At 55.6% G+C, this 16,473-nt stretch overlaps 1 protein-coding gene across 4 annotated transcripts in view; it reads right to left on the bottom strand.

The window, feature by feature from the left end:
* Positions 1-1,644: 1,644 nt before the first annotated feature.
* The window catches only part of SDK2 (sidekick cell adhesion molecule 2), a 264,644-nt gene continuing 249,815 nt past the window's right edge, over positions 1,645-16,473 (bottom strand). For all 4 annotated transcript variants that reach the window (XM_032617354.1, XM_032617353.1, XM_032617351.1 and 1 more), the window contains 2 exons: positions 14,725-14,851; positions 1,645-5,767 (listed from right to left, as the gene is read on the bottom strand). In XM_032617354.1, coding sequence (XP_032473245.1) covers positions 5,414-5,767; positions 14,725-14,851 — 481 coding nt within the window. In that variant the 3' untranslated portion in view covers positions 1,645-5,413. The remainder of the gene's footprint in view (positions 5,768-14,724; positions 14,852-16,473) is intronic.

Below are 16,473 nucleotides of genomic sequence, written 5' to 3'. Positions count from 1 at the left end.
TGTTTACAGAGTCACTCATCACTGTTCCCAAACTTGTTTATGCCAGTCATGCTTTTTATAGTAATTATGTAACTTAATGAAATATGATCTAAGTGGATAGGATAAGCGGGCAGAATGAGGACAGTTATTTCTTTGAAAATTACATCGAATGCTTTGGAAAAAGGAGTTACTTTGATAAAGCAAAGTTGCAAAAATAAAAAGAGTGCTGAATTAGTCAGGGACGAGTACAGTAAGATATTAGGGAAAGAGTAATAAAATCGAGGATTCTGCTCTTATATCAAACCCATCATTTCTACTCTGGTAAGTGCAGACTCTCTGTATTCACCTAATTTTAGGAGCAGCAGTTGGTCCTGTGACTTCTCTTCTCTATGGATCTAAGAAGAGGTGTTGACTTTCCCATTTGCTTCGTTTTCCACCCATTGTTAGGACGGGCTGGCACCTTCCAAGCTCCCCACATGCCAGAAACCGCAAGTCTCCACTTCAAAATTTCTGTATATTTTTGCTTTAAAGAGATAGAAACTGGAGTTCACTGATGATGATGTTATAGATGTGTAAGAAAGACCAGAACTCTACACATTGAGCCCATTCTCAAAAAAAAAAAAAGGAAAAATGCTGTACCCAACATGAACGGGCTGGTGGATGAGTTCACATGTGTGAGTTTTAAGTAAAAATAAAGTGGAGAAGGTGCATACGTAGTAGGTATTTTAAATCCCCTGCTTTAATTATGTTTTGATTAGTTGAATGGCCTCCATACATATGAATAAATGTCTAATATGCATTAAACAAGGTAGACCATATAAAATAAGTGTACTGTGTCAAACTGAATGGCTTCACATGTACTATTAAAATGAGTTTTCCTCCACTCTCTGTTAATTGAATCCATCTGACTTGATTATTGGGAGGTAAGCGTGGTCTATCCTAACGCCAGTGTACTCAGAGATTCAACGAGTCCAGCCCTCATTCTAAATCTGGGTGGATTAACTATGTTAGATCCACCAGATGCCAGGGCGGTTCTTATTACATCAAGGTCACTAGGGCCTGAGGTGCCGGCTTTGTCGAAATTAAAGTGAAAACGGGCCAGAAACTTGCCTTCGCACATAGGAGAGGCAGCATTTGTCTCTAGAGCCAGACTGCTTTAGAACAAATCCTGGCTTTTCTAATTCTCAGGGGCAAGCCACTTACATTCCCCCTGATCCAGTCCCCCTCCTAAGGGGTGGGCGCAAGCATGCCATGGGCTAATCAGTGTAAAGTGATTAGATCACTGCCTGGCACAGGGTGACCGCCATACAAGCGTTAGCTATTACTATTATTATTAATCATTACCACTGTGCCTCTAATTGGGTGTAATCTGAGAAGCTCTTCTCTTAAAAGTGTAAAATAAATAAAACAGTGCATTGCACTTGAAGGCACAGATGTTCACTCACCTATGAATTAAGATAGCAGAAAAACTTGAAGTCTTGACTGCAACACCACAGAAAGGCTAAGAAGGGGTGTTTGGGGACCAGATTACTTGACAGCAATGTTGGACTGGGGAAATCCGCATTTATCCTCCGGGAAGGAGAATAATCAACGTCGCTTCAGGACTCCAAAAAAAAAAAAAAAAAAAAAGTTTATTTATAAAATACTGACCAGTTTGACGGGACATGGGACTTCTCGTGGTATATATTTCAAATCAATTTTTTTGTTACCTTTCATTCAAAAAATAAACCTGCTAACAAGCTATATGACATATATATATATATTTTCTTACAGACAGACACCTGCCATAATGAATACTCTCCCCATAATCTTGCATTGTATCTTTTAAATCAAAAAAATAAAGATTTGTGTTGGTTTTTGTTTTCGGAGTCTATATGCGTAAAAGAAGGTAACACATTTAAATGCTTTTGCTTATTCTTACAGAAACAAAGAGAAGGGGGTTGGTCCCAAGAGGGCACCTGTGCTCAGGTGGTGGTCAGGGTTGCCGCTGCCCAGGACCACACAGAGGCACTCAGGGGCAGGCGGCTGCTGTTCAGATGGTCCCCCCTCCCCCTCCAGCCCCTCACCACGTGTGGGCACCTTCAGATGTGCACCATGGGAAGGTAAGGGAAGCCTCTGCCCAGAGTGGGCTATAGGGAGGCTCTGGCACCTTTAAAAGCTCTGCCCAGGGAGGTGTGGACAGACAGAAGGCCTCCAGCCAGCGTGCGCAGGGCGGGGCAGCCGGCAGCATCCCTGTTTCCTCTGAATCACGGCAGTGCCAGGTGGGGTGATTGGAGGAGAGGCAGCCTGTGTTTGCAAACTCCCTGGAGCCCTGGGAGGAAGGTGCTTCTGGAACCCGGAGCAGCTTTTTGGTTCACCTTGGCAGTCTGGGTGTGGAGCTGATGTGAACACAGGAGGGTGTGGCCAGGAGGGCAAAGGCAGCCCTGGTGTGCCAAGTGTGAGCTGCGGGGTGCAACACCAGATTTCCCGAGGGCACAGGGAGGCAAAGCCAAAGGAGCCAGCGAGCGAGTATCCTGATGTGAACCCGCTTCAGGTGGCGTCACACAAACACGGGTCCTGGCATCACTGGCCCAAGAAACCAAAGGTCGGGGAGGCTCCCTGTGACCCGTGGGCACTGCCCACTCACCTTTCCAAAGCAGCCAGGCGTCTGGATGGGGGTCGGGAGCCTCCGCTGCCCCAGCAGGTATGTAAACAAGGGCAGAGATGTCATCTTAGAAATCCAGAGGTCCACAGCTGGGGACCTGGGCTTCCAGATGTGGCTGGGGCAGTGGAGGCTCCATTTCAGGTGGGTGGGGATGGACTGAGGCTGGGACTTTCACCTCTGCCTGGCCCGCCTTCCCAGCTCCTCTAAGAGTTCTGCCCTTTCAGACAACAGAACCCAGCCCGCCCCACGTGTGGGAGTGACTCAGGCTGCCTGTGCCCCGCACAGGAGACGACGTCAGCCCTCCGAGGGGGCTGCGGACACACGGACACTGTGCATTCTGTGTATATCGGCGTGTGTGTACACGAGCCCAGGTGTGTGTGTGTGTGTCAGCATGGGTGTGAAGGAGCACGTGGGGAGGGGAGGGCAAGCATCTTAATGCACAAGGTGATTCACAGAAGGCAAAGGGAATTTGGCCTCGTGAAATACATACACGCGTACAGAGCGTTTCTACTGACCCCCGCTTCCTCCTCCCACATCCCTCCCTGGGCTACGCAACAAGCACCGAACCGGGAAGGGCTTTAAATGGTTCAACACACAGCAGACAGAGAAAAGGATGAGACTGTTTGGGGGGATGGGGGGGCGAGGGGAGAGAGAGAGATAAGGAAAGAGAAAGCAGCAGCATCACATGCCCCGCAGCTGTGCGTGTTCCCCTAGGGAGACGCCAGACGTGTACAGGGGCAGAACCTCAGGCCTGTGTCCTCCTACAGGGGAAAGACTGTGCTTCCCTTTCTAGAACCCCTTAGTGGAGAAGCTGCTATTTGGACCTCGGAGCCGGGTCAGCTCGTCTACGGAGCCATCTTCCAACTTCTCCCCATCACGTTTCAGGGGGATCCCAGTGCCTGGGAGCCCAGAGCTGGGTGTGCCCTTTCCTCAGGCCCCTGGCCCTGCTTCCACCCCAGGAACCCGATTCGGGGCGGTGGGGAGGGGTATAGGCCCACTCCTTCCTTGGCTTGTTTCCCAAATCCTCCATTGTTCTCCTTACCCCTCAAAATGGGGCATCACCTCCTCCCAGGCGGGGCAGCAGTGCCCATGCTTGGCGCCTCCAGGGAGCCTTGCGCCACTAAGGGGCCCCAAGATGCACTAAATGTGCCCCAGCTGGGCCATCCCCTCTCCCAGAGGCAGGGGCCCGTCCCCGACCCTGGGGGATGGGCTGCTTTGCAGGGCCGGTGGGCACCCAGGGCACTAGTTGGAAAGGCTCCCCCTTAAACTCCTGCATCCGGAAGGTCTGAGTTGATGGGAAGATGCAGGCTGCCAGAAGGAGCTTTTTAAAGCTCTGTCTCCCAACAGCTATAATTGCCCCTTGGTCCCATCTGACCTGCTCCTCCTGGCCAGCCTGGCTGTGCATCTTGTAAGCTTGTGCTCAGTTTGGACGGGGCCCCTCCTCGCTCGGAGCTCTGGCAAGCTGAGCCGAGTCTGGAAGACATTAATGGGGGTTGGGATGGTCTTTGACTTGTAAATCGGGTGCTGGGAGATCCAGCCTGGGACCGGAGACTTGGCCCGCCCCTCTGGGCCCCTGGACTTAGGAGGCGGGGGTCTTAGACACAGAGGGCTATGGGTTGAGAACGAGGGACACATCTGAAAATGAGTGTCCTGCTGGCTAGGAGGACCCAAAGGGATTTCCCTTGGAGAGGATCTCTGGACCCTTTTCCTTGCCAGTGCATGGGTGTGTGTGTGTGTGTGTGTGTGTGTGTGTGTGTGTGTGTGTGTGTGAAGGTGTCTATCCAGGGAGAGGGGCGTGTCTGCCACGGCGATGCCTCACCCCCGTTTAGCCCCTCAGCCCCACAGAAGCTGACTTTCCTTGTCTCTGTAATTCCCTTTTCCCTCTCCCTTTAAGAAGGGGGTCAGGTGGTACCTGAATTGGAAGAAAAGGAAAAGTCCAAGCTTCCTCCTTCCGGTTCCGACTTCTGCCTTATGCCCAGTTATCCCAGTGATGCCGGGCCAGTGCCCCCATCTCTGTTCCCCAAGTTCATCTCTCCTAGTCTGTGCTCAGGAAAGTGAATTCAAGGAAAGGGATGGCTGGGTTCAGTGGCGGGGGGACCTCTCCCCAACCCCCAGGGGCCCTCTTCCTTGGGTTTACAACAGAGAAGTCTGTTAGGAGCAAAGGAGCTAGCTAGGCAAATTCTCATCCTTCAGCTGGGTTCGTTTGTCTAAATAAACCAAATGCTTGGTGGGGACATTGAACAGGGAGGGGGTAGTGGAGGGTGAGACGCAGGGCTGCACAGGGTGGGGTGGGAGTGTGGGTGCAGGGGGGAGGGGAGCTTTGCCCCCAGGGACGCCCATCCCGGCACAGCACCAGGCCCAGGGCTCCAGCACATGCCGGAAGGGAGCAGCCGGCTGGCTGTCCAGAAGTTTCTTCACCACCGCCAGCCACGCCCGCCTTACAGCCCTCCAGGCTTTGCCTTCCCTCCCTCCCTCCCTCCCTCTCTCCAGGGGCCCAACCCACTCGTGTCCACCGCAGCCAGCCCCCCTACTCTGCTCAGCCCCCCGAAGGAGCAGCAAACCCCACAGTCTCGAAGCCACACACGTCCTCTCGTGGTTTTTCTCCATCCTTCTCAACACCGGCTTTGCTGGCCCTGGAATCTCTGGAAAAATAAACTCAGGAGGTGAAAAGTTGACTTGGTTTCTTGGTGTTTCTCTTTTCTGGCAGGCGGTGCGAGGAGGGGCGGAAGGGGAGTTTGGTGCTGTGTTTTCTTTCTTTTTCCTCTTCCGACAACGACAACGAGGATGACATCAAACAAATGATGAAAATCCTGCTATAGGAGCCCGGGAGCCAGGGGCGAGGCTGCTGGGGGGACGGTAGAGGGTGCTCTGCTGACTCGGGGGGTTCGGGGGGTTTTGGGGCGTTGGGGTCCGACTGGCCTTGGGCCGAAAGAGGCTGCCCTGCTGGGCGCTGCTGCCGTTGGACAGGGCGGTGGGGTCTGGCTCGCCCGGGTCGCTCTCCGTGTAGCTGTAGGCCTGGGCCCGCGAGATCCCCTTCTGCTGCCGCCTCCACGAGTTGTAATAGGTGGGGTCACTGATGTAGTGGTTGACAAAAGAGTGGGCCTTCTGGGGGCTCGGGTCGACCTCGTACTCGCTGTCGCTTCCCTGGGAGGGCAGAGAATCGGGGTGTCAGTGGCCCCCTGGGGACAGGTCAGCAAGATCAGGGCTGACGGGCACAGAACACTCTGACCTGAATCTCTGCTCGGCCGCTTCCGAGCCCCGAACTGTGGGCATCTCAGCCCCCTCTCTGCCAAGGGGGTATAACGCCCGCCTTCTTATGCACCTTCAGAGCTCGCGATGTGCATGAAGCCTCTACCCCAGGGCTGGCACAGAGCCTGAGGACCCTCCATGGGAACCGGAAGACCTGAGTGCTAGCCTCTTACGAAAAATCGAAGTGAAATTCACAAAACACGAGGTTAACCGCTGTCAAGCGTACGATTCACCGGCATTCGGTACGTTTGCAGCTTTGTGCGACCACCACGTCTTTTCATTCCACAACATCTTCATCATCACCCCAGGGGAAAACCTTGTGCCCACGAAGCAGTCACTCCTCTGTCCTTCCTCCCCAGCCTCCCCCCGGCCCCCACCCCTGGCAAACACCAGAGTCCACTCTCCGTCTCCATGGACTGATCCCGTCTGGCTATCGCATCAAAACGGAATCGCACCACAGATGGCTTTTGTGTCTGCCTTCTTTCATTTAGTATAACGTTTTCTTATCGATGTTGAATTCGTCATGTCTTTTCACTTTCTGTATTTCTGATGCTTTGATATCTGGGGCCTTTGCTGACCCTGGGACGACTGCCGCCCCCCCCACCCCGCCCGCCCCAGGACTAGCCAGTTCCCGGAGAGAGTAAGCTGCCTTTCATACCCAGAGTCCACGCCTATACCACCTCCTCTAATGGGCTCTTACACACTGACTCGGACCCATCATTCCCTGTCCCTAATCACCCCAGGGGCAGGTACCAGACAACCAGGGGCAGCCCCTACCCGCTAGGGCCCCCTGAATTTATTCAAACTAGCCTAAGCCTGCTTGCCCCGCCATGCCTTTCCTGTGGGAACCACAATAAAGGCTCCTGCCTGCGTCTTCCTGTTTTCCTCCGGCTCCTGACCAAACCTGGTGTCTCCCTGTGTGGTCCCACCTGGCCTGGTGTGTCCCCTCTTCTTGGGAACTGTGAGTAACTATCTTTTCAACTCCTGATCTGCTGGCCTCATCACACCCGAATAATAACAAACCTACATTTTAAAACAGAGGTTCACGCGTGATATACTGAGTTCTAATGTGGACCCAGCCTCTGACTGGGGACAAAGCCGGGACCAGATCAGAAGACCTTTGGGGGCTCCTGGCACTGAACAAAGGGTGACGCTCACCCGTGTGTGGTCCAAAATAAAAGCAACACTCGGTTATAAAAGAAGCAAGAGAAAAAGATCAACGGAGTTCAGAATTTTCACACGAGGGCCACCCTGAGGCTTTCGGGGAGAAACAGAAAAAAAATTCAATTGTCCCCAACGCGGTGATACTCTGGTGTCCTCGGCATGTGCTCTGTCTGCCTTTGGGGGAAATCAGCAAAGGAGTCGGTCTGGGTTGTAAAGTGGCAGTTCGGCTCCCAACTGCGGAGCTAAAAATACCACGCACCCCTTCCCCCATCCCAAGCTCCCAGAGATGTTTTGAGAACTAGTAAGACAACAGATGGGAAGGCCCTGAGAACTCTCTGGAAGACATGCACTGATTTTAGTGAAGAGTACATTCTCAATGAATATGGTTCAGAAGACCACGCTTGGGTTGCCTCGTCTCTGCCCAGAGAATACATGCTTTGAGGCAGTAGGCTAATTTTATCAAGTAAAATATACGTTGAAAAAGCCCCTGCAGCCCAGTGAGCCCAATACAAACGAGCCTGGGACAATCACCTGTGTTTTGCTTCACAGGTAAAGAGAACGGGGAGTTGACCTTGCCCAGAAGGTCTGAGCTGTGGGAAAGGTAATGTGCGCTTGTTTTCAGGAACTCAAAGTTCTTTGTGGCATGTAAACCTTCAAGAGAAATAGGTACAATGCAAAGAACTAAAATGATACTAACTCTGGAGCAGGCTCTTTGCCAGACAGCAGGAAACGCTGACTTGCATTCTCGTATTTAAATTTCACACCTCTGCGCTGTAGCTACTACACTACTTGAGCGCTGATCAGAGGGTGAGGGTTTTGCCCAAGGAAATGATGAGTTGGACTTGAACGCAGATCTGCCTGATTTTCCAAAGCCCACGCATGCTCTGAACTCCCATACTCCTGCCTGGAGGTCACGAGACAGGAAGGAGAGCCCCTCTACCCTCCCGTGGGGATTAATTGCTCCCTGGTTGATCTGCTAATTTATGTCCCCTGGCCCCTCCCCTCCTCCCCACACCCCCGCCCTTCCACAGTCCCCACTGCCCCCAGCAGACACCCCCAGGACACGATCGTCTTGGCAGGCAGAGCCGGTTGCCCAAGACAATGGAAAGTCCCTCACCCTTCTTCCCGTGACGCAGAGCGGCACAATACAAGCCCTTTCTTTGCCTACGGCCCAGCTGCCGGCCCAGGAGGGAACAAAGGGGCTGTGCAGACTGGAGGGCTCCGTATGCCAGGAGCCCAGCGGAGGGGTGGAGGGGTGGGCACCTGATGCCTGGGGCTGTGGTGAGGCTGGCCCAGGGGCAGGAAAAGTCTGAGCGAGCTGTGGAGGACGAGGCTGGGGTCCCTCCGGCCCAGGAGCAGTGAGGGTCTGAGAGTATGGGGGGGCGAGAGGGGCGCCCCACAGTTTTCCCTACCGTCTCTCTGGGAGGGCACCTACCAACCGGCCGGAATCATTGCTAGCGGTTCTAGAACTTTGGCCAGCCCCAGGCCCCAGTCTTGAGGAGAAACCCCCAAATCACCGTGGGCCCGGAGTGAATGAGTCTCCGGGGTGAGAGGGGGCGGGGGCACAGTGAAGTCCTGACTCTGTCCCTTCCCAGGTAGGTAAGCTTGGAGCCATAACTTAGCCTCTCTCAACCTCAGTATCCTTGTCTGTAAAATGGGTAGATCCCGCAGTTCACAGGATGAAGTGAGCTAATGTATGAGAGAATAGTGTAAAGGTATTATTAGGGAGAAAGTGAGGGGGTGTCTGGGAGAGATGGGGCCTCGAAGCCCCCAGAGGAGGGGTCAGAAGGGGCCACGGGATGGGGGAGGCTGACTCAGTGCTCAGCTGGGAAAAGAAAAGAATGTATGGTTCCTGCTTCCCCGCAAAACCCCAACCCTCAAGGATGACTAGTAGGTAGGGAATGGGCCTCCTTGGCCCTCCTGGGGGCCCAGACCAAAGCTCATTCATCCAAATCATCTCCTACCCTCTGTTGAGCACCTACTGTGCGCCAGACGCTCTGTGGGGCAGCAGTCCCAATGGGGATGGGAAAGCCAGAGGAGGAGCTGGGAGGCTGCGCTGGGGGAGGGGTGTGGGCGACAGTCTGGTCTGCCCCTCCCCCAGCTCTCCAGTGCCAAAGGATGGGGTCTCCGCCCCGTCCGCCTCTCCGCCTCCACCTCCCAGAACATCTGTTTCTTTTCTGGGTGGGGGTGGGGTGAGAAGAGAAGAAAGAAAGCGAGAGGGGACCAGGGGCTCCCATTCCGGCTTTCAACTCTCACCCGGCCCTCGGTAATTGAACGCAGCTTCCCAGTCACCGGCCCAGCACAAAGAGGGCCTTTCACGGGCAGTCCCTCCAGGCTGCCAGCAATCAGGTGACTGCTTTAGCTCCCCGGCCTCTTAACGGCAACTCAAAGCCACTCCATCAGCAATCACCAAGGTCTGGGGAGGAGGGAGCGCAGACAGCAGGCCTGGCGATGGGAGTGAGCCGCATGGGGACCAGCGGGAGGGAGGACCCCGGAGAAAGGACGGAGACAAAAGACAGGGAGCAATGGAAAGCCTTTGGCTTTTCTGTTCCTTTCTAGAAGGAGGGACTGTTGTATCTGACTCAGCAGGTGACAGGGCGGGTGCCGTCCTGGGCTTGGGGACCGGTGTTGAGAGCCCAGGGCGGGGCAGGGTGCCCTTATCTTGTTGAATCTCAAGAATTCCGGCAGGAACGCGTTGCCCCAGATGACAGGTCACCCTGTGCAGCTCCTTGGGAGACTGGGAGCTGGAGCCCCTCCCCCGCCTGTGGTCCAGGGGCTCCCTGCGCGGAGTCTAGCCTGAAGCCTAGATGGGAGTCTGTCACCTTGGATGCTCTCACGAGGCCCCTCCTGCAGGGGCTGCTGCCTCCCCGGGGGTTAGAGGTGGGGTGGGGGGTGGGAGATGCCTCCTTGAGGCACATTTTTCTCCGGGGCTCTGGGCTCCTTACCCCTGCCAGGTGTCACGCAGGGCCCAACCTGTGTGTGGCCACTAACACCGCCAGGCCTCCCAGAGGGCTCATGGGTTAAGTGGTACCATTCTGGAACAATCCTTAGAGCCATTCCTGGCTCCTAGTAAGGCCTTCGAAAATGTTCACTCTTCTGATGGGGTGCTCAATAACCAGTGTATAAAATCTAATATGGCCTATATACTTCCTTTGTCTCATAGGTTCAATTTCATTATAATGAGCTTAAAGGGGCTGCCCAGACATCACAAAGAACTGAGTATCGGTTAGAAGAGACTTGCCATTGGCTTGGAGTTCCTTTCCCACTGAGGTTTACTTGTGCGCTATGTGATTTTTGTACCCAGTGTGGGCTCTGACTTTGAAATGAAGTAGGACAGTGGCCATACTTTCTTTTTAGAAGTTCCCTCAGACCAGCCTCAGCCTTTGTGGGTCCCCCTGCCTGGACCCCCTTCTCCTGTACCCCTTGAGACGCAGCCGCCAGCCCACCCCATGCCGCTTGAAGGGAGCCAGCCCCTCCCTCCTCTGCCTCCACCCACAGCCCTGTTACGGCCTTTCCCATGTTGTATCATGTGTGTTTGTTTATAAGAAACCTCGACTTTGTGTTTATTACCATATCACAGGAAAATGGCTGGGCAAATTTCCTCCAGTTTTGGAGACTGACTTTTGGGTGGTCTGACTTAGAATACCAGCCAGGTGGCACAGGCAAAATTAACTCTCCGGGGACCGGGGGTGGGGGGGTGGGGCGTTGGGGACTTCACAAAGACAGCTGGCCTGAGGCGCTGGCTGTGTGGCTGCAGCCCTTAGGGATGTGCCCTTGCAGAAGCTGACACGGGCAGGGCTAACAGTGCAAACCACCATGAGCCCCGAGTTGAAAGTCGTGACGGTGGATGCTGCCCGGTCCAGACACTGATGTGCGGTCCAGCTGCTTCTCGGGGGGTGGGGGGCGAGCGAGCAGCTCTGTCCCCAGTCTGTTCCCTCCAGCCCACAGGGAGCCCCTGGGAGGCAGGACTGCGTCTCCATCACCTCCTGGCCCTCACAGTGAGTGTTGAGAAGTCACGGTCTGCTTGCCCCCTGCACCGGCTGCAGCGGCCCTCACAGCCCCGGGCAGATGCTGACACCCAGGCCTCCCGAGCTGCTTAGGCGGGAACTTCGATCTGACCCACAGAGGCACAGAGGAGTGGCCCCGGCTGAACCAGGCATGACCCCACCTGTAGCTGCAGAATCACCGAGCATGCTTCTTGGGGTCCTCCCGGTGACACTTAGGGGCTCAGGGAGGTGGCTCTTTACCAACTGGTAATGGAAGCAATTCAACTTTTTGTTTTGTTTTTTTTGGGTCACACCACACGGCTTGTGGGATCTTAGTTCCCTGACGAGGGACTGAACCAGGGCCCCAGCAGTGAAAGGGCTGAGTCCTAACCACTGGACCGCCAGGGAATTGTCACCATTTAACAACGCACAATGTACCAGTGCCCTGGGGCTGGGGGCACACGGGTGACTGATGGCTGAACCTCTCAGGGTCCTCCCGGGCCCTTTCACTTTCATGTCAGAGGACGCTAACGCTCTGACTGACGGTAGCCTCCTGGATCCTATACGACCTGCCGTGACCCTAAAGCCAACTGCCTGGTTTTCAAGAACAATTCTAGAACAAATAACCCACGTGATCCTGGTTGCCTTTTCTAGGGCCCCTGTGATGAACCTGGCACTGCACAGGCCCGACTCCATCTCACCTAACGCACTCCTGTAACCGCCCCTTGGATAGACGGTCCTACTGCGCTGTGTGGGTGAGGACTTGAAGGATCTCCCCCACCCCCACCCCAGGGTCAGTAAAGGGTGGGCTGGGATTCAAGTCCAGGGTCACACACCAACCGCAACTAAGTGCTGCGGATTTTCAAACGAGTGTCCCCCTTCAGAGCAGCCTCAGAGCGGCTGGAGAATCACTGCGGTGATCCACTGTCCAAAGCTGCTATAGGGTGTCTTTCTTGCGGAAAATTTTAGCGCCTGTAGCACGTTCCTCTGGGTGTCTGTCTTTATCTTTCTTCTTTTATTTTTTGCGGTACGCGGGCCTCTCACTGTTGTGGCCTCTCCCGTTGCGGAGCACAGGCTCCGGACGCACAGGCTCAGCGGCCATGGCTCACGGGCCCAGCCGCTCCGCGTCATGTGGGATCTTCCCGGACCAGGGCACGACCCGTGTCCCCTGCATCGGCAGGCGGCCTCTCAACCGCTGCGCCACCAGGGAAGCCCTGTCTTCATCTTTTAAAGACAGGCTGGAGTTAATTTATGTTTTAGAAAATCCAGTTGCTTATCCTCAAGACTGTTTATTAACTAGTTCTGAAGGTCTTTCCAGAAAGGTCTGCCATGAGGGCAACGTCACCGGCTTCAGGACAGGGGTAGGACCGAGGGGCTGATCTGGGTTCTGACATCCTAAGGCCTGTGTGTAGCATCTGGCTCTACAATCTGGAAGCCTGGGTTTGCACTTTTGGACCTGAGCCGACTCACTTAAGCTCTCCCAGCCTCAGTTTCCCCATCTGTACAAAAAAGATGACACCAAGGTCTGCCTTGGAGTGTCGGTGTGAAGATACACCGTGGCGAGGCACTTGGGATGCTTCTGTCATCAGCGTTAACTTTGAAGAGCCTCTTTGAGTGTCTGAGATCTGATGCTGGTTATTCCACGAATCTTTGTTTCTGTAACCCGCTAACCATATACGGTTTTGAGTCTGTTCAGCCTGACTACCTTCCCCAGTGACCCTCTCATGCTCTCAACAGATACGCCCAGGGGGCCCACATGCCAGTGCCGTGCAGGACTCTGGGGACACAGCAGTGATCAGAACTGTCACGAGTCCCTGCTCTTATGCAACTTAGCTTTCAGAGTACATAGACCCAACTCAACTCAGCCCAGCCCCAAATCAAATCCAGAACCATCCCAAACGCTGCAGGTGGAACTCCAGGCCTGGGCTACGGTCTTCGGTTTGGGCATTCTGGAACCAGGAAGCCTCCTTTCTCTAGGGTATGTGCTCCCCGAAGGGGTGGTTGGTTCCAGGATGCTATGGAAACAGTGTTCAAGCGATGGGCTTGTTCTGAACAAAGAAGACCAATAGCTAAATGGAGGATTCCGGGTACTCTGCCGCTCTGGGGTAACTGCTGAAGCAGGGTGGCTCCTGGGATGGGAATTCTTCTCCCAGCAACCTCTTCAAGGCTGGGGGACCCTGGCATGGCCTCAGGAACCAGCTCTGTATCCCATGTGAAGGTCCTCCAGACTCTTGCAGAGATGGCCACAGAAAGCTCTGGAGACATGGGGCAGTATCGTCTGCACTCAGGTGGCTTACTCTCTGAAAGGTTGGGGCTCAGCTGATGAGGGTGGACAATAATGCCCTCTGCAGAAGGTCAAGGGGGGCTGAGCAGAGCAGCCCTTCCACCAGGCACCACGCCGCTCTCTCCACAGACAGGGCTGGGGCTCAAGTAGCCCTTTGTTACCAGCCCGCGGGCACAGGGGAGCCCTTTATCTTTTTGAATTTTACCTTGGGTACCTACAAGCCTAATGCTCGTCACCATCTTTGGGGAGAAGCCCCCAGTTCGGATGTGGCTGCAGAGTTAAATACGCATAACAGGACGTCGTAACCTGAATCATGTGAGTCCCCGTGTAACCCAGGCTAAGCTGGGGTCTCTGTCCCTGCCAGCTCTGAGCTGGGGTGTCAGCTCCAGCCTCCCTGGCTCTGCCAAGCCCAACAGTAACCCTGGCTGAACAAAACAGCAGTGAGCAGGAGGCCCCCGGTTCACGGGGCCGCGACTGGATCCCAGGCTTTGCTGGCACATCCCGCCCGGCCGGCAGCCCCGCTCCCTGCTGGCACCTCTTCCTTCTCATCCTCTCCCAGGACTGGGCAGAAAGGTCCAGGGCGTGGGACACAGTAGCCTTTTGCTGCCCCTTCCTCGGCAACCGCCAGGCTTGGCCAAGGCCGAGAGGGCTGGGGTGAGAGGCTGTCACATCACTTTGCTGGAATGCACTCAATCCCCTCTCCCTGAAGTCTGGGGCAGTGTCCCCGCGTGGCCACCTAACGGCAGCCTCTCTAAAGCTCTGGATCTCCCAAAGGCACCATCCCCTTTTCAATATTAAGAGTTGGCATTTATGGAATGTAACCTCAGCAACTCCTCCCCACAACCCCATGAGCCCATTCTACAGATAGAGAAACTGAGGGTCCAAGACGTTACTTAGCACACCCATGACGCCCGTGGATCCTAGGCAGCAGAGCCAGGATCCAGCTCAGGTCTGAACCTCCAAAGCTTAACGCTTTAACGGTCTACACTGCTTTCCATCCTTGGGGGGTCCGGGGCACACAGTCCCTCATTTCTGGGGCTCATTCTGACCCCGAATAGCTAAGTTCAGTGGTTCTCCGGGCTCTGGCAAAGCAGGGCTGCTGTGTCAACCTCGCTCTCCTCGTCTTCACGCTCCTTTGCGGCCCAGAGCTACTGAGGGACGGAGCACGTGGGGTGACCCTTGCAAATCCAGAGGGCCATATGCTCTTTGGGGTTCCAGGGACCCCACTAGCCCAGGGTGCAAACTCTGAGCAGAGGTTGGGAGGTGGCAGCTGGCCTACACACACCTTCCAGATAGTTTTCTGGGACCCCTTGGGTTTTCCGGCCCGTAAAGGAAAGGAGGGAAGGAAGTGATGGGCAGGTTCACACCCTGGGGTGGGCTGCTTCACCTCCCTCTCCGAGGCACCTGGCCCTCCTCACCTGAGAGTCAGAGATTTCCGAGGGCTTCTCGGTCAGGCTGCTGCTCTCGGCTGGGATGAGGTCGTTGTACTTGGTGACGTCCTCGTCGGAGTAGTGGAGGCTGCCCGGGCTGGGTCGAGGAGGAGACCTAGACAGTGGGAGCGGGGGTGGGGGGGCAGAGCTGAGACCCGGCCTCACTCACAGCAGCCTCGTCCAGCCCGGGAGGCGCAGGGGAGCCTGGAGGCCCTCAGACCCCTCCGTCCTGTGTTCCTCCTTCCCGGGTCTGCTCGTCCGGCAGGCCTGGGCCTTGCAGAGGAGGGCCTTGGGCTGGAGGCCCTGCCTGGGGCTGGGGACGCTCCAGGTCTTGAAGGCCTAGGACAAGCCTCCCAAACCAGCTCAGGGAAATGGGGGGGCTCGGGGAAGGAGAACCTCGACTCTAAGGCCCCAGCACTGGGAGCGCTTGGCAGTGAATGTTGCAAAGCAATTCTGGGCGCCACCGAGACCTCCTGAATCGGAATCTCAGGTGAGGTCTGGACACCTGCCATGCAGACAAACTCCCTGTGTGACTCCTAAACTCACAAAGTGAGCTTCTGAGAGTTAACACAGAGGATTAGGGAAAAAAGGAGACTCACGGCCTCCCTCCATCCACATCTGCTCAGAGACCAGAGATAGGCTAAGTCACACCCTACCTTGAAAAATCAGCCCTAGAGAAAGTTGTGCGTTTCCCAGGGGCTTGGCTCTGAGTCATCTGAACAAACAGCCAGGACAGGGCGCCTCGGGCACTCTGCCTGTCGTGGGGTGCATGAGAGGGTGGGGGACAGGATGGGGGCAGTGGAGGCCGGCTGGCAGGCTCCCAGGGGCCCTGGGCAGGTGGCTGGGGTCCCCCATGACTCTGCCCTATTTCTGTCTTCTCAGGGTGGGGTACAAGGGGGCCCTGCCCAGGGCCTGATGCCCCCATGATCTGCCTACCCTACTTCAGCAAGCGTTTATGGCACCGAGGCCCTGAACCCCAGCTGTCCCACCCGGGCTGGAGGCGGTTTGCTGCCGAAATGCCACTCCGAGAACCATCTGGTGGCCTGGGACTGTGTCACAAGCAACGCCCCCTGCTACCTCCAACCTCTTGTACTATATCTGCATGGATTTTATTCCAATCAACAAAGCTGCATCCTTAAACTACTTAAGAGTAAGATGGCAGAACGGACAGCAGCTTCACGCAGACAAGACAGGCAAAACAGGACAGTGGCCGGAGGGAGAAAGTGGGGTGCCAGGCTAATGCAGTCTTGGCGACATGCAGGCTGATGTGTCATTGTGATTGGGTCAGGCCCCTGGTGCCTGGGGCTGGTTTGGGGGCCATGGACTTCTGTGTATACACAGCGGGGTAGGGGCCGCAGTGTGTGGACACCGGGGGTGTGAGAGGCAGGCGAGGCCAGGCCGTGGGTGAAACGTCCTCTTTTTCCACGTGGCAGGGCCCCAGAGCCTGGCTGGCCACCGTGGCCTCAAACGGCTCTTTCTTTGGAAAGCTGGCTTTGGCAGCAGATGAGAGGGGGGCTGGCCGGCCTGCACACCCCTCCCGCTGTCCTCCCGCTGAAGACACACGTCGCTCTTCCTTCCAGGACCAGACAGAGGGAAGCTTTGTGAGCTGTGTCTGGGAGAAGCAAATCCCCCACTCCCGCGGGCACCTCCAAGGAGCCGGGAATGTTAACAGGGCTGAGGCTGGAGAGAGGAGCCCCTGGGCCGCGGCCCCAATGCTCCCGCGCTCCCGGGAGCCTG

Source organism: Phocoena sinus, chromosome 20 (genome assembly GCF_008692025.1).
Source record: "Phocoena sinus isolate mPhoSin1 chromosome 20, mPhoSin1.pri, whole genome shotgun sequence".
Classification (NCBI taxonomy): Eukaryota; Metazoa; Chordata; class Mammalia; order Artiodactyla; family Phocoenidae; genus Phocoena; species Phocoena sinus.
The sequence above is the reverse complement of the archived record's forward strand: the minus strand, read 5'-3'. Positions and strand labels throughout refer to the sequence as shown.